This window comes from Mustela lutreola, chromosome 12 (genome assembly GCF_030435805.1).
Source record: "Mustela lutreola isolate mMusLut2 chromosome 12, mMusLut2.pri, whole genome shotgun sequence".
In the NCBI taxonomy this organism is placed as follows: domain Eukaryota; kingdom Metazoa; phylum Chordata; class Mammalia; order Carnivora; family Mustelidae; genus Mustela; species Mustela lutreola.
The window spans coordinates 7,509,919-7,530,410 of NC_081301.1; the positions used below are offsets into that span (position 1 = coordinate 7,509,919).

Below are 20,492 nucleotides of genomic sequence, written 5' to 3' on the forward strand. Positions count from 1 at the left end.
GTGACAGCTCTGGGGTCAAATCCCGAACCTGCCACTTAAATGGCTTTGTGACTGTGGGCAGGTCCCATGGCTCGTCCGAGCCAGCCACAGTTCCCTCAGCAGTCACAAAGTCTCTGTGGGGAAGTCTGCAAATCCGTGCCTGGCCTGTGGCCGATGGAACGGAGTCCAGGGTTCTTGCTTCAGACAGGCCCCCTGAGGCTGGGGTGGGGGGGGCGGTTGCCGGGGAGGGGCTCGTCCCAGGCCCTACAGTCTGGGCTCCTACCCAGTCCAGTTCCCATGCCAGCTGCAGCCCTCACACCTGCATTTTGTGCTAAGGGAGCTAGAGATTAAGCTGCTCAAACATTTTGCCATTTCTTTTTTAAAAACTTAAAGGCTTTAATTGACTCCAGCCATCCTTGGTCTCTGGTGGGCCCCAGACAGGAGCCCTCTCTTCCCCAGAAGGCCACTAAGAGGTAATCTATCAACCAGCACCCGGCAGGACCCCAGGCCTGGCCAGGCAGCTCACACGGTAAGCTGGGCCTGAGCCAGGACGCAGGCAGGGTAGCGAGGGAGGGGGGGCTACATAGTTTGGCCTACTAGGACATTGGGACAACCAAGAAGCCCTCTGGCTGTCTTGGTCAGGAGGAGGGAGAGGCCCAAGGCACCCTAGGCTCAGACAAGAGGATGTCTCATCTCGGCCTCCCCGTTCTAGCCCTGGATCTTGCTGCCCAGAGCCCAGGACCCCGGGCCAGTCTGGACAGAATCAGAAAAGCAGATGACAAAAGGCACCTAACAAGAGTTCATGGTGAGCTGCAGGGCAGGCGTGGGAGACCCCCACTTCCAACCCCACTGCCTGGGCTACTGGGACAGGGAAGGGTCCAGCAGCTTCAGGACGCCACCCACCAGGTGCAGGCTGCCTGTGACCAGTACATGGACGGCGGCAGCCTCGCGGAGCACGCCCGCCCCACTGCCAGCCACAGGGTGGGCAAGGAGGCTTGGAGGGGGACTGGGTGGCTGAAAGACAGGGTCCCGGCCTTGGCTGATCCACTGCAGGGCATGGGAGATGCAGCTGAAGACGAGGGAGCCGGTGCTATGGGGGTGGCGTGGGCGGGAAGCCAGCAGCAAGGACGTGGGCTCATCACCCTGCTCCGGGCTGGTGGGGCTCCAGAGGTCTGGGCTGGCCAGCTCCTCATCCAGGTGGCTCCAGTGCTGTTGATGTGCAAGACAGCGGAGCAACACCTGGTCCAGGGTCACCATGAAGTTCTGCTGGTCTGCCGGGCACAAGGGGAGGCACATCAGCTGGGGGGACAGGGTGGGGGAGGCACGCTGGGCGCACCTGCTCAAGACCAGGCCCTTTACATGCACCATCAGGCCTCACAGTGGGAAGTGCTGGGAGGAAGCGGAGACACAGACCGTCCCAGAGCTGGGGCAGGCAGGGCCAGGCAGCTTAGCTTGAAAGCGGGAGCTCTGGCCCGCTGAACACCTCCCCCAACCTTAGCCTCGCTGCCATCAACTGCAGGGCAGGATCCAGCACACGGGTGGGCCTAAGTGGAAATATATGTTCCTGGACTCTCCCCAACAGTCTGCTGTGGGGCCTAGGGATCTGCATTTTCTTTTTTACACTATTTCAAATTTTTCTGAGCATGACCCACAGTAAAAAAAAAAAAAAAAAAAAATACCCTTTACGAGGGCAACTCAGTACTCACACAGGTGTATACAGGTGTCTGGGACAGTACCGTCACAAAACAGTACCTACCCTTCATGCAATGCACACATATATTTTCTATTTCATTTTTAAAATGCTGGTTTAGGGCATCTGGGTGGCTCAGACGGTTACGCGTCTGCCTTCAACCCAGGTCATGATCCAAGGAGCCTACGATCAAGTCCCCAATCGGCTCCCTGCTCAGCAGTGAATCTGCTTCTCCCTCTGCCCTTCCTACTCCCCCTGCTGTGCATTCTCTCTCTCTCCCTGACAGATAAAATCTTTTTAAAAAAAAAAGGAGGGGGGCGCTCCTGGATGGTTCAGTGGGTTAAAGCCTCTGCCTTTGGCTCAGATCATAATCCCAGGGTCCTAGGAACAAGCCTCACATCAGGCTCCCTGCTCAGCGGGGAGCCTGCTTCCTCCTCTCTCTCTGGCTGCCTCTCTGCCTACTTGTGATCTCTATCTGTCAAATAAATACAATCTTTAAAAATAAATAGATAGATAAAAATGCTTGTTTATACCCACTAAATTGACTGTAAAGCCATCGGTGGGTAGCAGCCTGCATTTTGAAAACCGTTTTCCTCCAGTAATTCCGTTCCAGTACTGTGATCACGATATCCACAAAGTACCGAAGAGTATTTATCTATATGATAAAACAAATCTAGCTCCTACCCGGGGACCCCCTGTTCCAAAGCCCCCACTGTCCCCATCAGAGCAGTCCACTGAAGAGGCTTCTGCGCCCTGCTCGCTCCCAGAGGCCATGCCTGTTGCCTTACCTGCGTTGCTAGCAGATGACACCTCCGTCAGGTTAGGGCAGAAAACGGCATAGTCAAACTGACAGGGCTAAAGGCCAAGAGGGAAGACTTGGTGTCAGAGTCCAGAGAGGATGCCCCACCACCCCGACTTGCTCACCCCCCAACATCCCCATCTCTTGAGACGCCCCCACTCAGCTGGAGTGATGCTGTATAAACCCAGCCATGGAACCTCAGCGGCTCATCTGCCTCAGTACACCCTGCAGGCCCATGGCCTGGGCAGCACAGCCCACTGTACAGAGGGGAACACTGAGGCTGGGGAAAGGGGATTCGCCTAAGATCACCCAGCTAAGGAGGAGGCCCCAGATCCAGGCTGGGGAAAGGCTTTGTCTGCCCTGTGAGAGAGATGAACAGCTTCAGCTTCCTGGTCTGTAAAATAGGAAAAGATCCCTAGGAACTACTTCAGCCCTGACAGCCCAGGGCACACCTCAACGTCCCTGAGCAGAGAGGGGCCTCTTCAGGCTTTACAGCTCAGAGACTCCGCAAACCATCTCTGAAGTGCCGTTTCGTCTACAATCCTGTACTAGTGGCCGAAGGGGCAGGCTAAGCGAATCCACAGCCCACACCTCACGCCCCTACCTGGTCCTGCTTTTTTTTTTTTTTAAAGATTTTTTTATTTATTTATTTGACAGAGAGAAATCACAAGTAGACGGAGAGGCAGGCAGAGAGAGAGAGAGAGAGGGAAGCAGGCTCCCCGCCGAGCAGAGAGCCCGATGCGGGACTCGATCCCAGGAGCCTGAGATCACGACCTGAGCCGAAGGCAGCGGCCCAACCCACTGAGCCACCCAGGCGCCCCCTGGTCCTGCTTTTAACTCGGCTTCATTCAGCCTGACCCCGCAGGATGAGGGCAGTGACCTACCTGGGTCTAAACCTCCTTATGTGCCCGGTCCCTTTATATGGAATCCTCAGTACCGTTCAGGGGAGCCCCATTTGAGTTGAAGAAACAAAGGTCCGGGGGTGAAGGCAGCTCTGGGGATCCCACGGCTAGAAACGGGGGCTGGTGGGCCTCCCGCCCACCCCCGAGCTTGCCCCTCACCTGCAGCAGCTTCAGCAGGGCCTCCGAATCCCGGTTCCCAGTTGAGTTGAAAAGCAAGACGCGCACCTCACGGCCGCTAGGAGAGGGGCGGAGATGGGGGCGTGGTCAGAGAGGGCCCCGCCCCCTCCTCCCTCCAGAAACGGCCCTCCGCCCCCCTGGGTCCGTCCCAGCAGCACCCCCCCCCCCCCCCCGCCGCGTCAGGCCCCTCGACCCCGAAGCCCCGCCCCCGCACAGCCCCGCCCCGGAAGCTCACCGGCTCGGCCTCTGGCTGCGGTACAGCGCCTGGCGGAACCAGCGCACACAGGCCTGCACGCTGCTCACGGTGTGCGCGCCGTCCAGGTACCAGGTGAGGGGCCCGCGCCGCAGTGTCTGCGTCCGGCCCAGCCACTCGGTGTCCCGAAGCCCTACAGGGGACAAGGCAGCCGGCTCCCACCCTAGTCCTCAACTCACACACACAGCCTGCCCGCCGGCCTAGCTGCTCTGCTCGGAGGCTGCCCGCGCTGGGCCTTCCCAGCCGATGAGTCAAGCTGCCTGCCGCTCACTCTCACTGGGATGGCTCACTCTCACTGGGATCGGCTCTTGGGCGGCCTCCCCTGAGGGAGTCTTCCCGGCAGCCCTGAGAGGGGCAGCCCTGAGAGGGGACGTCCCTATCATATCTCAGTCTCCTATTCCATGTAGGCGGAAAGCCCTTAGCCCAGAGAGATCAGGTCACACCCAAGCTTGCCAGGATGTGATCTGAGATCTGCCTGACTCGGGGCCGGCACACAGTGGGCACAAGGGAATCACTGGCCAGAGGGGTTTAGCTGCTATGAGCACCTACTGTGTGCTGAAAGCTCGGGGGGAAGCAAGAAGCCTGACAGTGGGTCCGTTCTCCAGACCTCATGGTCTCAGGCTGATGACAAGATCGCCAGGAACAGCAGCTACCACTGACTGGGCGCTACATCCCACAGGCCCTGGCCTCAGCCCCTCAGTGATGCCACCACACGGTGGGCCCTGTCATCACCACATTTGGCAGGTAGGAAAACTGAGGCTCCGTGTCCATGAACCCAAAGTCAGGGACGCTTACTGACTTCAGAGGCCTTTGTTCTGGGCACCATCTCCAACCGCCCCCTCCTCTCAAACAGGAAACTCAAAGAAACATCTGAGGGGTCCCGGCCAGGCAAGAAGGTCTGCCTCACCATGTCGCATGTGGGACGTGGGCTGGAACACGGGTGCCAGGGGCATCTGCCGCAAGACGCTGGGCCGAGACATCTTTAGCTCTCCGAGGCCTGAGGAGCAAGGGTGGGAGGAGGGGCTGCTGTGTGGACGGAGTGTGCAGGGAACCTTCAGAGGCAGGCTCCATGTGCCCCCTCCCCATGCGCCCGCCCACCTACCCTGGTGGCCCTTTTGCTGCAGCCAGCAGCGAGCCAGCTGCAAGGCCAAGGCGGCGTTGGACCGCTGGTGCTCTCCCTCCAGGCCCAGGGTCAGCGGTGGCCCACCTTCCTCCAGGGCTTCGAGTGATGGGCACAGGTAGAGAGGACACTACCAAGGAGACGGGCAACAGCGGGTCAGGGGAACCCTCCCTGATGCTGTGGATCCTTCTGTCCTGCTCTGGGAACCACAGTGTACTCCAGATGGCTGAGCAGTTGTCCCTTACTGCACAGATGGGCAAACTGAGGCCCAAAAGGAAGACGTGCCTGCCCAGTGGCTACCACCCCCAACCCCGGGGTCTCCAAACTCACGGAGATCTGCTGGGCACGGTCCCGCAGCACTGCCAGGGGACCGTCAGGCTGGAGCACCGTGAAGGCAGGGACACCACACTGCAAAGGAAGAGGAAGAGAGAGATACAGATTGCTGCGGGTCCTCCGTCCTGGGGTCTGACAGCTCACTTCACCTGCCCTCCAGAGGGGAGGGGCTTCTTGCTCCAGACCCCGCTGATGGCGGAGACCTTATCCTGAGTTAGAATACAGGTGACCCTGCCCCATCCCCACTTCCCTAAGCCTTGAGGGCCAGGGCCAGGCCCAGGGCTCCCATATATCTCCTTTCCCCAGGGCTGTCTGATACCTTGAAGATGCCCCCTTTCTGCCATGCGATCGCCTCCACTGTGTCCCCCAGAAGGCTGGTGTGGTCGATGCCAAGAGAGGAGATGCCACACACCACAGGCTTCCTGCAGGAGACAGAAAGGACTTGATGGTGCTGCCTGGGGCTCATGGCCGCCGTCGGTTCTCCCCAAGCAGTGGTTCTCACCTGATGATGTTGGTACAGTCGTAAGCGCCACCAATGCCCACTTCCACCACTGCTAGGTCCACCTGCAGAGGCACAGGAGGCACGTCAGGGGTCCTATTCCCCCAGCCTGCTGAGATTCCCCTCCCCACGGCCTCAGACACAGGACTCAGGGGAATGGGCACGTACCTTCTCTTGGAGGAAGATGTGGAAGGCCATGAGTGTGAGGAAGCGGAAGTAGGCGGGCATGGAGACACAGCTGCTGCTGTCCTGTGGACAAGAACATGTCAGAGCCCTGGGCCCTGCCGCTTCTGCTCTGGGGAGATGGGGTTCTGGGGCATACAGCCCCCTCTGGGTCTCTCCAGCGCCCCTACCCGGCCCCCGCACCGGCCCTCCTGCATGCGCACCTTGGTCTCCTCCAGCCGATGGTAGAGGTGCCAAAAGTGCTTGGTGAAGAGCTCGGGGCTTATGGGCTGCCCGTTGATGCGGATCCGCTCCCGCACCTGCACCAGGTGGGGAGAGCTGCCGGGAGACCTGTGGTCATCGGGACTCCCTTCCCGAGCCCCTCATGCCTGTCTTCAGAAACCCAGATCTGACCACGCCACTGCCCTGCTGACAGTCCTGTGACTTCCCTCCAGCCTTCAGCATCCCAGCTCCTCATCCAGCTTCCCACGTCCTGGTGGGGCTGAGGCACCAGCCTCTGTGCTTCACCTCTCCCACAGCCCCACAGGTCCCTGTGCCCTAGCCCCTCAGGCCTATTCATAGTTCCTCCAGGCTGCCCATCCCCCCAACTCCCTCCACATATCTCAACTGAGTTGGGCCCTCCTCCAGAAAGAAAGCCCTGCCCCTGCCTGGTACCCCAACAGGCTGATCAGGAATGTGCTCTGGGCTCCAACAGGCCCCTGTGCTTTACCCATCACACACACATCAGTCACTCTGCCAACATCTGTCCCCGGACTGTCTTCCAGCCCTAGAGCACAAGGTCCCATCTGTGTGCTCAAGATGCAAACCAGGCCAGCCCATGAGGCTACACGGGCCGAAGCCAAAGCCTGGGTTTTTACCCAAAAAAATATTTTTCAAAACTAATTTTTGTTAAGTTTCATTATTTTTTAAAGTCATCTCCAGACCCAACGTGGAGCTTGAACTCACCTCAGAGATCAAGGGTCACAGGCTCCACCTACAGCACCAGCCAGGTCACCCCATCCCCAAAATTATTTTTGAGAGATTGTCAACTTGTGTTTGAATCCTCCAAGCCCCTCTCATAAGTCCTTCCCTACATTTTTTTTTTAAGATTTTATTTATTTATTTGACAGACTGAGATCATAAGTAGGCAGAGAGAGAGGAAGGGAAGCAGGCTCCCTGCTTAGCAGAGAGCCCGATGTGGGGCTCGATCCCAGGACCCTGGCATCATGACCTGAGCCAAAGGCAGAGGCTTTAACCCACTGAGCCACCCTGGCGCTCCCATTTCTTTCTTTTGAACAAAGAACTGTGGAGAGAAATTACAGCCTGAAATGGCCTCAGTCAGCGGATTTCAGACAGTTCTAGAAGTACTTGATGGAACTGGCAAAATAAAAGGAGCAAAAATCCTAAGTCCCCCCATTGCAGGGACCAAACCCTGAGCACTTCACGACCACTGTGATCCCACTGCTTTACTGGTGAGCAGCTGAGAGGCATGCGCAGCGCAGGAAAGAGGGCCCTACGTCTGGTTCACACGCCATCCTCTGGTGTGAGTTTGGGTGCCTGAGGCCAAGCACGAGGTGGCGAAGGGGCAGCTGACGCCAGCAGAACAGAAGGGACACCTCGACACGTGGACATCATAAACTACCTCAGCACTTAAGCCCTAACAAGCCAGATTTTCTGCTCCTCACGGCAAAGATGTCCGAGGTGATAAATATTTCTCTGTGATTTTAAAGCTGTACGTGGGGGCACCCGGCTGGCTCCATGGGTAGAGCGTGCAAAACTTGATTGTGGGATTGTGAATTCACGCCCCACGTTGCGTGTAGAGATTACTTAAAAATTTTTTTAAAAATCTTAAAAACATAAAAGCTGCACATGAAATCTAAGTTAATAAAAAAGATATCTGATGACTCAAGGTATGTACTTCATTTACACATTCCAGCTGCTGCCTCCCCGTCCTGAATTTGTTTCATTACGAAAATTAAAGGCAGCCACAAATTTCGGGCAATATGTTAAAAGCCAATGGAATGGTTATCGAATCAATCAACATTAGGCAGAAAGAGAGGCAGCTGAGCTCCTGCGAGTTGGTTCCAGGTCACCCCCCACCACCATCCCCTCCACACAGAGAGCTAGGAGATCCCACATTTCTCCACCCCTCAGTACCTAAAGAATCCTGTCTTCAGGCCATAGCTGCGGAGAATACGTTCAGTGAAGGCACAAGTGGAACCCTAGAAAGAAGAGATCTTGTTTGGGCTGGCCCCACCCTCCCACCCCATTAGGTGGATACCCTACCCCTGAGTCCGATCGCTCACCTTCCCCTTGGTCCCAGTGACGTGAATGATGTTCAGCTGGTCCAAGTCTTCCACCTGAAGACATACAGACAACCACCTCAGCCACAGACTCACAGGTGGGGATGCGGGGGGGGGGGGGTTGCTGAGAGCGGGCCCCGCCCACCTTACCTGCAGCCCACTCCGGGCCAAGTACAGCTTCATCGCGTCCAGTTGCATCTGAGGGTCACCCCGCTGGCGCTTCACCTGCTCCAGGTAGCCAGCATTGGTCTGCAGGGTGTTCAGTGTGCGCACAGCATCCTGGCAACCACAGTCCCCAGGGAGCAGGTTAGGACTCAGCAGCGGTCCACAGAAACAGAGGAACCCCAGGGCATCGGTGGCCAAACCAGGGCACCGAGCCTACCAATGCTCGCCCTGGTGCCCCAGCATCGAGGTTAGGCACTAGTGAGAGAGAAGTGGCATCTTCCCAGCTCTGGCAGAGATGGGAGCCTGGGGCAGTTCAGCCCCACCCAGGAGTGTTAGGCAAGCAGGTTACATGACTAACGGGAGAAGCCTTGCACCCTGTTCCGTTTGGGCTTCCCAGTCTTCAATCCCACACTGGGGCCTCTGCCCTCATTCCCCCCAATGACGTCCACAGCTATACTGGGCCCTAAATTGGGAGGGGGCTGGGAGGGGCTGCAGGAGAACCACAGAAGGTTGGGGTTTTAGATCTGGAGGAATTCAAACTAGAAATCCCTGGAGGCTTCCATGCCCAACCCTGAGGATGGGGTTCCGCAGCCTGACTCAAAAAAGAGCTGCTCAAAGCTTCCAGATGGGGAAGAGAAGGACGCTCCAAGGAAGAGGGGTCTCCGCGGGGTCACCCAGCCAATGACCAGACACTCCTCAGGAGAGTCTGGGAGTGAGAGTGGACATGCTATTTATTTCCCCCAAGGGCCTCAATAGCTGGCTGGAGGACCCACACCCATTAAACGGTGTCATCGGCCTGATAGGCAACAGGTGTGGTCTATGGAAACCCACCCCTACAACAGAGCCAGGTGGAAATTTTATGTTTTCCAGATTCTTGCCCCTCACCAATACCCCCTGATTCCCGCCTGTCCCCAATTCCAGGCACTCGGATCTCTATCTCCTGAATCCCGGAGACTCCAACCCCAGATACCAACTCTTGGATCTCTCAAATCTGAACTCCTGAAACTCTTTACCCCTCCCACACCCCAACCGCTAGTTGGGACCCTGAACCCCCTATCACTGGGCGCCCCTTCCCACTAAGGCGGGACACCTTAGCCTCAGAATTCCCAGAACCCGCGCGGCCCAGGCCCAACTTCCTGGTCTCTGTCCCCACCCCCGGGCTCCAGGATGTTCCCGCCCTCGAGTCCCCCACCGTCAGGCTCCCGGTCCACCCTAGCCTCAGGCCGCGGAGTCCGGACGCTGGGTGGCTCAGGCCCGGCACACGTGTCGTCTTACGACCGCCCGTCTGCCCGCCGGATACCTGATACTCCATGCCGGGCTCCTGCGGCGCGGGCCACGCGCTCAACCCTCGCCGCGCCGTGACCCCGGTCGTGGCACCGCGCGAAGAAACTGCTGCCAGGAAGAGAGCGGCGCGCAGGTGGCAGCGTGCCTGCGACATAGTCCTACCGCCCGTTACCACTTGCTAGGCCCGGGCCGGAGACGCCCCGCCCCGCCCAGCCTCGCCTCGCCCCTGCCCTCCACCAATCAGCGCTACCCAGAGAATCGCCCGGAACCAATAAGAATCCGCGGGATGCCATATTTGTGAGGGGCAGGCCTCGGAGCGGGGCGGAGGGATTCGGCCTTGTTTGTGAGGGGTCCGGTCCCAGGGGCATTCCCTGCGCTCGCTCAGCGTCTCCCCGACCCGAGCACACCCTCAAAATTGTCCCAGTCTGCAACCCTCAGCCTGGGGGTCCGCCAGAACTAGCTCTGAGCAGGCAGAGAAGACAGAGCTAGCGTGCACTTGGATGGATGGAGGTCACTGAATTCAAGCCCGAAATGTCGCGGTTTAATGCAGAGACCGCAGGCTGCGGGTATTCGGCCTCTGCACTTCTGAATCTGACTACCGGATTGCGAGGCAACAGACCCAAACCCAAGCACCTTCGCTTCTGGGGTCACTACCGTCCCTGGGCAGCCTGGAAGGCGTCCTGGAAGAAGCTACATTCTGGCAGAGGCCTGGGGATGAGGCGCAGTCAGCGAGGTGGCTGGGCGGCTGGGCGGGGAAAGGTTTTCAGAGGGAGGGAACGCGGGGTGAAAAGCAAAGGCCTGAAGAGAGGGAGGGGTGACGAGGGTGGGGAGAGGGAGAGAGGAGAACCACTAGTCCAAGGGAACTGCACTTCCACCGGGTAGGGCCTACTCGCCCCAAAATGCCAGATCTAGCAGGACCTTGTAGCCTAAGAAATTTGGATTAAATTTGGACAATAGTAACATGGTCTTAGGGAAAAAAAAAAAATTTTTTTTAAAGAGGAGCCTGCGTGGCTCAGTCGGTTAAGGGTCTATCTTCTCTTCGGCTCAGGTCGTGATCTGTGGGTCCTGGGACCGAGCGTCGCTTCCCTCCGCCTCTCTGCTCAGCAGAGTGCCAGCTTCTCCCCGCCCACCACCCCACACCCGCGCCGCTCCCCCTGCCTGTGCTCTTTCTCTCTCTCTCAAATAAATAAATAAAATCTTTAAAAAAAAAATGAATAAAGATGACAAGATCAGGTTTGCACTTTGGAAGATTTACTGTGTGGAGAACGAAGTGTAGAGCCAAGTCGGGGAGGAGATAGTAATCTACCCTAGCTATGGGTAAGGAGGACTCCGATTGGACTTTTTCCTGTCTTTGACCTTCTTGGCCCCAACTGCTAGCATGGAAAAAGCATGGAGATTCCTTTTTTTTTTTTTTTTTTTTTTTTTTTTAATAACAAGGCATGCCTGTAATTTATTTTTCAGATTCCCTCTGCGGGATTAAAAAGTCTCTTTCACATCGCATTGCCCTGCTCCCTGCTCCTGGTCCTCTTTTCCCTGTACTCATTCTTTTTTTTTTTTTTTTTTTTTTTAGATTTTATTTATTTATTTGATAGAGATCACAAGTAGGCATAGAGGTAGGCAGAGAGAGGGGAAAGCAGGCTCCCTGCTGAGCAGAGAGCTGGATACAGGGTTCCATCCCAGGACTCTGGGATCATGACCTGAGCTGAAGGCAGAGGCTGTAACCCACTGAGCCACCCAGGCGCCCCTCCCTGTACTCATTCTTGAAGCATTTTTTTCATCTCCCCCATGGAGATCATTGCAATGCCCAAACAATTTCAGAATGCTGGGATTTTTATGACATTCTTTAAGCAAGTTAATCAAGATGTTGCATTCCTCAGTTAGCAAGTACAGAAATAAGAGAAAGCATCTTGAGGAGACGGTGAAGGAGCACAGCAGAGAAACCTGACTACTGGCCACACCAGGAAGACGGAAGTGACAGTCACCAATGAAGAATCCCCATCCAGAGGCCAGTGGCCTGGGCGCCAGGTAGGGGCAGCTCCTTGGGGCGGAGGCTCTCATGGCCCCCACACCTCACCTGACTAGGAGATTGCCTTTTTATAGGTCAGATGCCAGAAAGGTGTGCAGATATTTGGAGGCAGGGGTGAGGGGAGTGGGGGCAGGACCGGGGTTGGGGGGGTGGGGAGGGGAGATGTGCTACAAACAGCCCTCTAGGGAAGTCCCCACAGACAAAAGACAATCCTTCAAACAATTGATGGGATTCCAGAACCTCTCTCCCTTTTTCCCACCAGCACTGGGGGTAAATATTTATCAGAGATCGTTTGATTTTGAAATAAACATATGACATGTCAGAAAGATTCCATCACTGGCTGGACTTCTGCTCTTCACATCACTGCTGGGCACCCCAACCCTGGCCCCATGGGAAATAGGGAGGCGCTTCATTTCATAGTTTTCTTCTCCTTCTTCATCATTGAAATGTTCTCTGTGCATAGGCATACACAGAATAACTGCATTAAAATGATCATAAAGTCTCTTTAAACGTTCTTCTTTGTGGGATCCTGGTGGCCTCAGTCCATAGAGCGTGCAAGTCTTGATATTGGGGTTATAATTTTGAGCCCCATGTTGGGTGTAGAGATTCCTTAAAAATCAAAATCTTTAAAAATAAAAAACAAATGTTTTTCTTTGGCTCACCCCTACCCCTCAACTTCCTCCTTTGGTGACATCCAGGTTTGCATCCCACAGTTTTCTAAGCACATGAGATGACAGACACATCTAGACATCTATAGGACTTTGTCGATGCCCATAACAATATTTTCTGCATCTTAACACTCTTAGTCAACAATAACCTTTTAGGGATCCCTCGAAGATACTGACTTAGCAAATAGTTACGGAGCACTTCTCTGGGCCAGGCCCTGTTCTAAACACTTTCTATACAGTTGGTCATTAAGTGAGCATGTTCTCTGTGCATAGGCACACAGAGACAGGTACTAGTATTAACATCCTGCTCTGGGTCATTCCTCCAAGAATGAGACGGCAGGGAAAATGAGAGGGAGGAGGGAGACTCCCAGGTCAGCTTGGCTACATTCCTGAATCTTAACTAATCTCTTTATGCCCCAAGGAAAGAAGTTTGTGCCAATTTTCCCCGTCATGTCTTTTTGGGAGGGGGGAAGGGGGGGTACGCATTTGCAATCTTGAAAATCATTGAACTACTGACTTCAACTCCAGTTGGAAACAGAAACAGATGCACAAGCACGAAGACAAGTAGCAGCCCAGAAAATTCCAGGAGTCTACCTGGTTTCCTCCCAGTCGTGCAGGGAATTATAAGCCGAGACTGGGGTCTTGGCAAAGCCACCCAGTGGCCTTGTGCTGGTCATGTCACCTTTCTCCTGGGCTTCTGTTTATTCCATGGTCTCCAAGGACAATGTTCACATAGGCACGGACCCTGGGAAATTTGTAGGAGTCCTTTAAGGGGGCGGAGGTAGAATAGAGTTATCTTCTTTGTCTCATTAAAACTTTTTGTATTTTCATTTCGTTTTCAAATCCTAATATTGGGGGAGGGTGCACCTGGGTGGCTCAGCTGGTTAAATGTCTAACTCTTGATTTTAGCTCAAGACATGATCTCAGGGTTGTGAGATCCAGCCCCTCCACGGCCTCCGCGCTGGGCAGGCAGCCTGCTCAAGATTCCCTCTCTCCTCCCTCTCCCTCTCTCCCTCTCCCCACCCCACGCACTCTCTAAAAAAAAGATTTTAAAAAATCAAAATAAAATAAGTCCTAAATTTGTTTGAATGGATAACACATCCTATGATTCAAACAGAAGTACAAAAAATGTACAATGGAAAGCTTCCCTCCCATGCCAGTTCCCAGCACCCTAATTCCCCTCTCCAAAAACAATCAGTTATGTTTCCCGTGATCCCTCCAGAGAGAACGTTATGCATTTGCAAGCAAAGTTAAAGATATAGAGATTTCGCTTTTAGATTGGCAGATAGCAGACTATATACACAAGTCTGTGTTGTATTTTTTCCATATACCTTTATATCCTGGACCTTATTTTAGACTGTGTTGGTACAGAAGAGCTGTCTCACTGGCTAATTTATGTTTTTGAAGCTGGGCAGTACTCCCTGGTGTGGAGGTATTACTACGGATTTAACCAGTCTCCTCCTGATGAACATTTAGGTTTCTAATATTTTTGTCATCACAAGCGATGTTGCAATGGGTAACATTTTGCCCTCATCATTTCTTCCATGTGTGAGCACATCTGACGGAAGAATTCCAGGAAGTGCAATTGCTGGGTCAAAGGTGACTGGCATTCAACACCTTCATACCTATTGTCACATACACATTGTCCTCCAAAAGGGTAGGTAGGATTAATTTCCACGCCCATGCCTGAGCATGCACGAGCCAGACATTTCCTCACCAACACAGATCTTAGCCAACTTTGATCTCTGCCAGTTGCATAGTTGGAAAAATGGATTCTCAAGGTATTTGTCATTTGCATTTATTTTATTTGGAGGATGCTGCGCACTTTTTCTTATGTTTAAAAACCATTTGTAGGGGCACCTGGGTGGCTCAGTGGGTTGAGGCCTCTGCCTTCAGCTCAGGTCATGGTCTCAGGGTCCTGGGATCAAGCCCCGCATCAGGCTCTCTGCTCAGCAGGGAGCCTGCTTCCCTTCCTCTCTCTCTGCCTGCCTCTCTGCCTACTTGTGATCTCTATCAAATAAATAAATAAATAAATCTTTAAAAAAAAATAAAAACCATTTGTATGTGTAATCTGCTAACCTCTTTTGTATCATTGCTCTTTCTTTTGAAAGCTGCAAATGTTCATAGAAGGAAACAGAAGTGTGTAAAGGAGAAAATCAAAGGCACCCTCATCCCACACCTGGAAAACAAATGTTGGGATTTTGATGCCAGCCTGTGTCAGTGTCCAGCCCCCGGAGGCAGATCTGCAGGTGTGTGTGGAGGGCAGCAAGAGCTGGGGATTCTACTTTACCCCCGCCCTCCTCAAGGGATGTCATCCATCCATCCCTCCATCCATGCACTCATTCCTCTCTATTCATTTATTCGCCTCTGTGCCACACCCTGGAGACACTGGTGCTGGAGACACTGGCTTCTGGGGACAGATGACAAAGTCCTGCTTGCAGAAGGCCCTGCCCAAGGTAGGAAGACAATAAAGAAGGAAACTCAGAAAGGGAGATCCATATTTGCAAACCCTGATCACCCTGATCAGAGCCATCCTCACTGCTATAGAGGCAGGAGGCTGAGGCCACAGAGACAGCTTGGGGTCACACAGCAAGTCCACAAGGCCCCATGCTGGGCCCCAGGTTGGACTTTCTAAACTCAGATCTGCCTGAGCCCCTGCCTCCTCTCTTGGCCCATCATGCCTCCCAGATTAATAAAGCCCTTAAGCCTACTGTCACCTGGCTTCTACCGACCTCCCGCCTCATCTACCCCTGTGGGGCACCATCCCTGCAGCCAGTAAAGACTGTAGGAATTGGCCTTGGTGTCTTCCACCTCCAAGCTTTTGCTCACATTTACCTTTGCCTGAAATGTCTTTCCCCTAGTCTTCTCCCCTTTGCTTTTTCAGGCTAACATTTATTAAACACTTATCCTTGTACTTGACTTTGCAATTTCTTTTCAAGTTCTTGAAAATTGTGTGAATTAGAAATTGACCCCCTTTTATAGGTGGAGAAATGGATGTTCGCCTGTTGTCAATGCACTGTGTGACCCTGAGCAGTTTGTTTGCCTTCTCTGATCCTGTCTGACTCTTGGTCACCTCCTTAGTAGGGAGAGAGCTGAAATTAGCTCTGTCCTAGCCCATAATTTCTGGGGATATCCATGGGTGGGTATTTCGCTGAGGACAAGAGTTTCCAAAGGCCACCATACTCCAGAGAGCCTGGACTAGAGGGCTCCAGCTGTCTCTTTCCCCCTTGTGGAGACCAAGGTAGGTTCAAGCTCATTGGCAGGTTTGTGATGAAGCCTGATGGCCACCCGGGGTTTTGACCCTCCGGTAAACATAAGGACTTCTCCACCACCGAATATCTATTTCCATCTAGTGACCTACAAGAAAACACTTTTCTGTAACTTGGGAAAGAAAACTTGCCTTAGATAGAATTCCATATCCTCCGTGGTGCGGCCGTATGAAATCCCCACCATGACTCTGGCTACTAAGGTGTTCATGGATTAAGTTTATCGGGAGGGCAACTGGGGCCTTAAAAACAGACCTTCCTCTGATTCTGCACTCCACTTTTAGACATGACCTTGAGGAAACAATTGGAACTGTGCTCAGAGCCCCACGCGCTGTGCGTGTCACCCTCCGACTTAGGTGGCAGGTTACAGTCCAAGGCTTGTTATGCCCCCCTTCCTGAAACACTTTGTTCTCTGGGCTCGCCTGATACTTCCCTCCCCGGTTCTACTTCCTTCTTCTTGCTTGGCTGCACTGTCCCCCTGTCTCCACAGCATCCTCATGTTGGAAGGCCCAAGGCTCGTGCTTCTCTCTCTCCAAGGTCCCCGGTCTGGGATGATGTCTGACTTTCAAATGCCCTTCTTCACCGAGCTGCAGACATGAGCGGCCTCCTGACTTCTCCCCGCTGCTTGACCACAGCAGGCATCTTAAACTGGTCACATCCACAGCAGGTGTTCCCTTAGGGCTCTACCCTGAAACCAGCCAGGCCTCCCCAGCTTGAGATACAACTTCACCATCTGCCCAGCTGCTCTCACCTTCGGTTTCCCTCTCCCTTGGCCCCAAACCCTGCCCATCCACAGCCTCTCCAGCAGCCACAGACGTCCCTCCACGTCGCCACTGCTGGTCTGTCCTGCAGTCTTGCTGTTCCTCCTCTTTACCCCTACAAGCATTCTCTTGTCATTTTTAAAGATAATCAGATCTTGTCTCTCTTCTGCTGAAACCCCTCCGGTGAATTCCCATAACATTTAGGGTGATATCTAAACTTTCCAACTTAGCACCTCTTACTGTGACCCCCAGCCTTGCTGGCCTTCTCTGTGGTCCTCAGAAACACCCGCTCGCACCCATCACCCCACACCTAGTGAGCCCTTAGCATTAAAGGTACTTAAGTCATCCTCACAACAGCTTTTCCAGCACTGTGATTATCCTCATTGTACACATGGGAAACTGGGGCATAGAGTGGTTACTCAGCCAGCCGAAGGTGACACAGAGTGAATGCATGGACAGAGCCGCAGGGCCTTTGCACTGGTGGTTCCCTCTGCCTGAAATGCTCTTCCCCCAAAAGTTCCCAGGGCCAACTCCCCATCATCCCAGGTCTCTGCTCAGATGTCATCCTTTTGCTACATCCTGCTTACCATCTGCCCTGGGGACACTGAGGCCCAGCAAGGGGCCACAGCTGACATGGCACCAGGTGTGGCTCCATGGATGTGCTTGGGATATTCCTGGGGTTTCCCACTCATGGCCAAGAGGGGCCCTCAGAGGGCACCAGGTGTGTGGTGTGAGGCCTTGCAGTGGGCCAGCCCACAGAGAGGCCAGTTTCAGTCTGGCCTCCTCCCCAGCGGCCTGAGTGCTCTTTGGGCTTCTCTGCTCAAACCTGTGGACAGCTGGATCGCCAAACTTCAGAGGGGGAGCATGTGTGCAGAACTTATTTTGGTTTTCAGTCCATTATCTCACCCTGCAACCATGACTGTCCTTATCACCGCCTTCTCGCCAACTGCTGGGCTGAGCCCATGCGACCGGGAAGGAACGGAGGACCAGAGGTGCAGAATCCCATGTGGAGCTCACCAGCTGGCAAAGCGGAGCTGGGAGCAAGGATTTGGCTCAGTCCCAGCTCCATTTGATTCCAGCTGCTATTGATTTCTTTTTTTATTTTATTTTTTCTCTACACCCAAGGTGGGGTTCGAACTTAAAACCTCAAGATCAAGAGTCACAAACTTCACAGACTGAGTCTGCCAGGCGCCCCCAGTCACCTCTGATTTAGACCCGCTCATCAAGCTTGGGAATCCCTGTCTTTTTTTTTTTTTTTTTTTTTGCATTGGTGACTTGGATTTTCTTAAGTAATAGTTAACATGAATTCTTTCTAAACATCAACCCTGTGCACCAATCTTTACGCACTGCTTCTGTTCCTGGACCCTTTCTCAGGGAGGCAGAAGAAGACCTACTAGGGAAAATAGCTCAGTCACTCACAGGGGTCTGTCATGTCAAGCCCCAGACTCCACCCCCTGGCCACCCCTGGACTCTGCCCCACCCCAGCCCTGTATCCTGTCAGGTGACTTGGTCATTTAATCAATGGGGCTCTGGCCTTGAGCTGGCTTTTACTTCAGAGGGAGGCTCCACTGCCTCGGGGAGCCAGGCAAAATGCCAGTACCCCACAGCCCTTGGGGTGTCCTCAGTTCTCTCTCTCCTGATGAGGGGACCCACACCGTGTGACCCTGGGAAAGTCACTTCTCCTCCCTAGGGTCCTGGCCTCTAAGGTAAGGGGACCTGGATGATCTCAAACCCTGGAATCTGGGGCCACCCCTCCTCATCTGCTGGGCAGAAGGTTCCGTGGGTCAGGGTGGTCTGGGGGAGAGCGGCCCCAGGAGATACTGACTGACGGCGGCCTTCCGGTTCTGGCCTGGCCTTCAGACTACAGTCCCAAGAGGGAAGCAGGTACTGACTTGCTGTGTGCACATTTTGCAGAAGAGAAAACTGAGGCTTGATAAGGCCAAGTCACTGGTGTAGCTCCTGTCGGTCCTGAACCTTGAGCTCCTCGCTCAGACTCCTGCAGTCCGGCCTGCTGTACCCCAGCTCTGGCCAGCATTTGCCAGAGCCAGACTGGACGGCCTGGGCCAGTCTCCTCACCTCTCTGAGCCCCATTTCCTCATCTGTAAAGCAGGGGTCATGGTCGTGCCCACCTCAGAGGTGTGGGATGAGGCAGAATGAGAGGGTGCTGGGCCGGGACCCCAGTGCAAACTCCAGATGGGGGTTAGAAGTCTTTAACGGGTTAGGTCCCTAACAGCCACTACCGCACCTTCGGGATCTACAAAAGGAAGAGCGCATGGGCACAGGAGCAGCAGGTAGGAAGCCAGGGACCAGGACTGCCGTTATGACTATTATTATTATTATTTTAGTGGCGCTAACAACCCTTCCTGAGCAGTCAAGAGTTAAATCTGGTCAGATCAGTCTAGGAACCCTGTCCGCGGTGCCCAGAGCGCAGGAAGCCCCACGAGGGGCCTGGGCACCTCCCAGGCCTGTCCGGTTTTGCTCTGCAGACCCCTCCCCGAGAGCTCCCCCACCACCACAGCGGGCGGGCAGCTTTCCTGGAGCTGGCAGCTGGGTTAGAATGTGGAACTGAGGCCCGCAGGAGGGCCCCTGATCACCCCAAGCCCATAGAACCGGGTTTATCGATGACAAGGTTCGCCCTTGGGGCCCCGCCAAGTGTGGGGTTATCATTGTTGATGGCCTGTGGCCTCGAGGGATATTTACACAAACGTTATGCAGAAGAAAGAGATGGAAGCTTGGCAAGGCCGGCCACCTGCCCAAGGTCACCAAGCTCTCCTACCTGGAAGGAGGCAGTTTTAACGGAGAAAGTTCTCGTGGATGGGCCGGACTGCTCCATGGCTGCTATCCCCAACACCTTCTCAGCCCCTGTCCAGCAGGTTGCCAGGGACCTGGCCCCTTTCATCCCCTGGCTTCCCACACCCCAACAGGGCTGGGCACAAAGTGATTCATGGGTGAAGGCACCTTTGCCAAGCCTGCTCTGCCCGGGGTTAAGCTGGGCCAGAGAGAGCAGGGGGATATCGGGGTTTCCCTCTCCCTGCCCCTTGGCCCAGGGCCTCCCCCATGTGCTGGGAGGACGGTCTTACCTGATAGGTGCCTGCTCTCATCCTGGGGATCGGCCGAGGGAGGGACTTCTCTGGTGAATCTCCCCAGTTAAATAACAGCCCGGAGATGGTTAAAGGTGAGGGAGCGCTTGGGAAACTTCCAGACTTTGGGGCGGGGCTTCCCACAGAATAGGGTTGGCTTTATCTGGCCTCTCTTATCACAGCCCACCTCCCCTTACAGTTAGGGCCGTTTGTGTGTTGGCGGTGCCAGGCTGGGAGCCCAGGGCCTCGGGGCAGGACACCCTGGCACCCTTGACCTGAGGGGTCAGAGCCTGCTGAGGCTGTGTTTCACCAAACTGATGCGGTTCTGGAATAATGGGATTCAAATAAATAAAATCTTAAAAAACACACACATACACAATAGCAATGACCTTCAGTAATTATTCATTTTCTTAAAAAAAAATCTTATTTATTTATCTGACAGAGATCACAAGCGGGCAGAGAGGCAGGCAGAGAGAGGAGGGGAAGCAGGCTCCCTGCTGAGCAGAGAGCCTGATGCGGGGCTCGATCCCATGACCCTGAAACCATGACCCAAGAGCTGAAGGCAGAGGCTTTAACCCACTGAGCCACCCAGGGGCCCGTGGGCTTCAGGTTTAAAAGAAATTCTATTTTATTGACCTTTCCTCCTGTCTCAGCCTCCCTCAATTTTATGGAGGGGACGGTGATGTTAGGGCTTTGAGAAACTGAGTTACGGGTCTCTGGAAGTCAGGCTATTGATAGAAGAAAGCTTCTTCCTTATAAATCACCAGAACCTTTGTAAACTGAGGGAGATTCAGGTCCTACAGGATTGTGATCTCTACGAGTTAACTGTTTGTTTTTCCTTTAGGGCAGCCCAGAGCGTCTGAGGAACGTTCCATGTATCTCGTGGGGGGGTGGGAGTAGTTGTGGGGTGTCAGCTTCTGCTTTGTCCTCAGCTTGCCTTCTGTTCCCTCATCAAAACCATCTGCTCAAAAAGGAATCAGGGGGGCGTCCTGGGTGGCTCAGTGGGTTAAGCCACTGCCTTCGGC

At 54.3% G+C, this 20,492-nt stretch overlaps 1 protein-coding gene and 1 long non-coding RNA gene across 5 annotated transcripts; one reads left to right on the plus strand and one right to left on the minus strand.

The window, feature by feature from the left end:
• Window positions 1–350: 350 nt before the first annotated feature.
• FPGS (folylpolyglutamate synthase) lies at window positions 351–19,560 on the minus strand. 4 transcript variants are annotated; one of them, XM_059143316.1, is made up of 15 exons: window positions 19,468–19,560; window positions 8,368–8,496; window positions 8,221–8,274; window positions 8,072–8,136; window positions 6,139–6,253; window positions 5,921–6,001; window positions 5,756–5,817; window positions 5,573–5,675; window positions 5,251–5,328; window positions 4,903–5,050; window positions 4,708–4,797; window positions 3,783–3,933; window positions 3,530–3,605; window positions 2,458–2,524; window positions 351–1,250 (listed from the first exon to the last, which is right to left on the minus strand). In XM_059143316.1, the coding sequence occupies exons 1-15, from the start codon at window positions 19,486–19,488 to the stop codon at window positions 838–840; spliced, it is 1,653 nt and encodes a 550-aa protein (XP_058999299.1). In that variant the 5' UTR covers window positions 19,489–19,560; the 3' UTR covers window positions 351–837. The 4 variants fall into 4 exon arrangements, with proteins under 4 accessions (XP_058999299.1, XP_058999298.1, XP_058999300.1 ...); XM_059143315.1 differs by lacking the exon at window positions 19,468–19,560 and adding an exon at window positions 19,164–19,383; XM_059143317.1 differs by lacking the exon at window positions 19,468–19,560 and adding an exon at window positions 10,300–10,417.
• LOC131813136 (uncharacterized) lies at window positions 3,933–6,255 on the plus strand. The gene is made up of 2 exons (XR_009346626.1): window positions 3,933–4,544; window positions 4,654–6,255. It is a non-coding gene; the product is annotated as an uncharacterized LOC131813136 (long non-coding RNA).
• Window positions 19,561–20,492: the final 932 nt, after the last annotated feature.

Excerpts from the sequence above, each read along its gene's own strand:
- FPGS (XM_059143314.1), bottom strand. The coding sequence starts at position 9,820 with ATGTCGCAGGCACGCTGCCACCTGCGCGCCGCTCTCTTCCTGGCAGCA. Across the intron at positions 3,934-4,707 it reads CACGTCCCACATGCGACATG|GGCTTCGGGACACCGAGTGG; the intron begins GTGAGGCAGACC and ends TGTCCCCTGTAG. Across the intron at positions 3,606-3,782 it reads CGCAGCCAGAGGCCGAGCCG|CGGCCGTGAGGTGCGCGTCT; the intron begins GTGAGCTTCCGG and ends CCCCTCTCCTAG.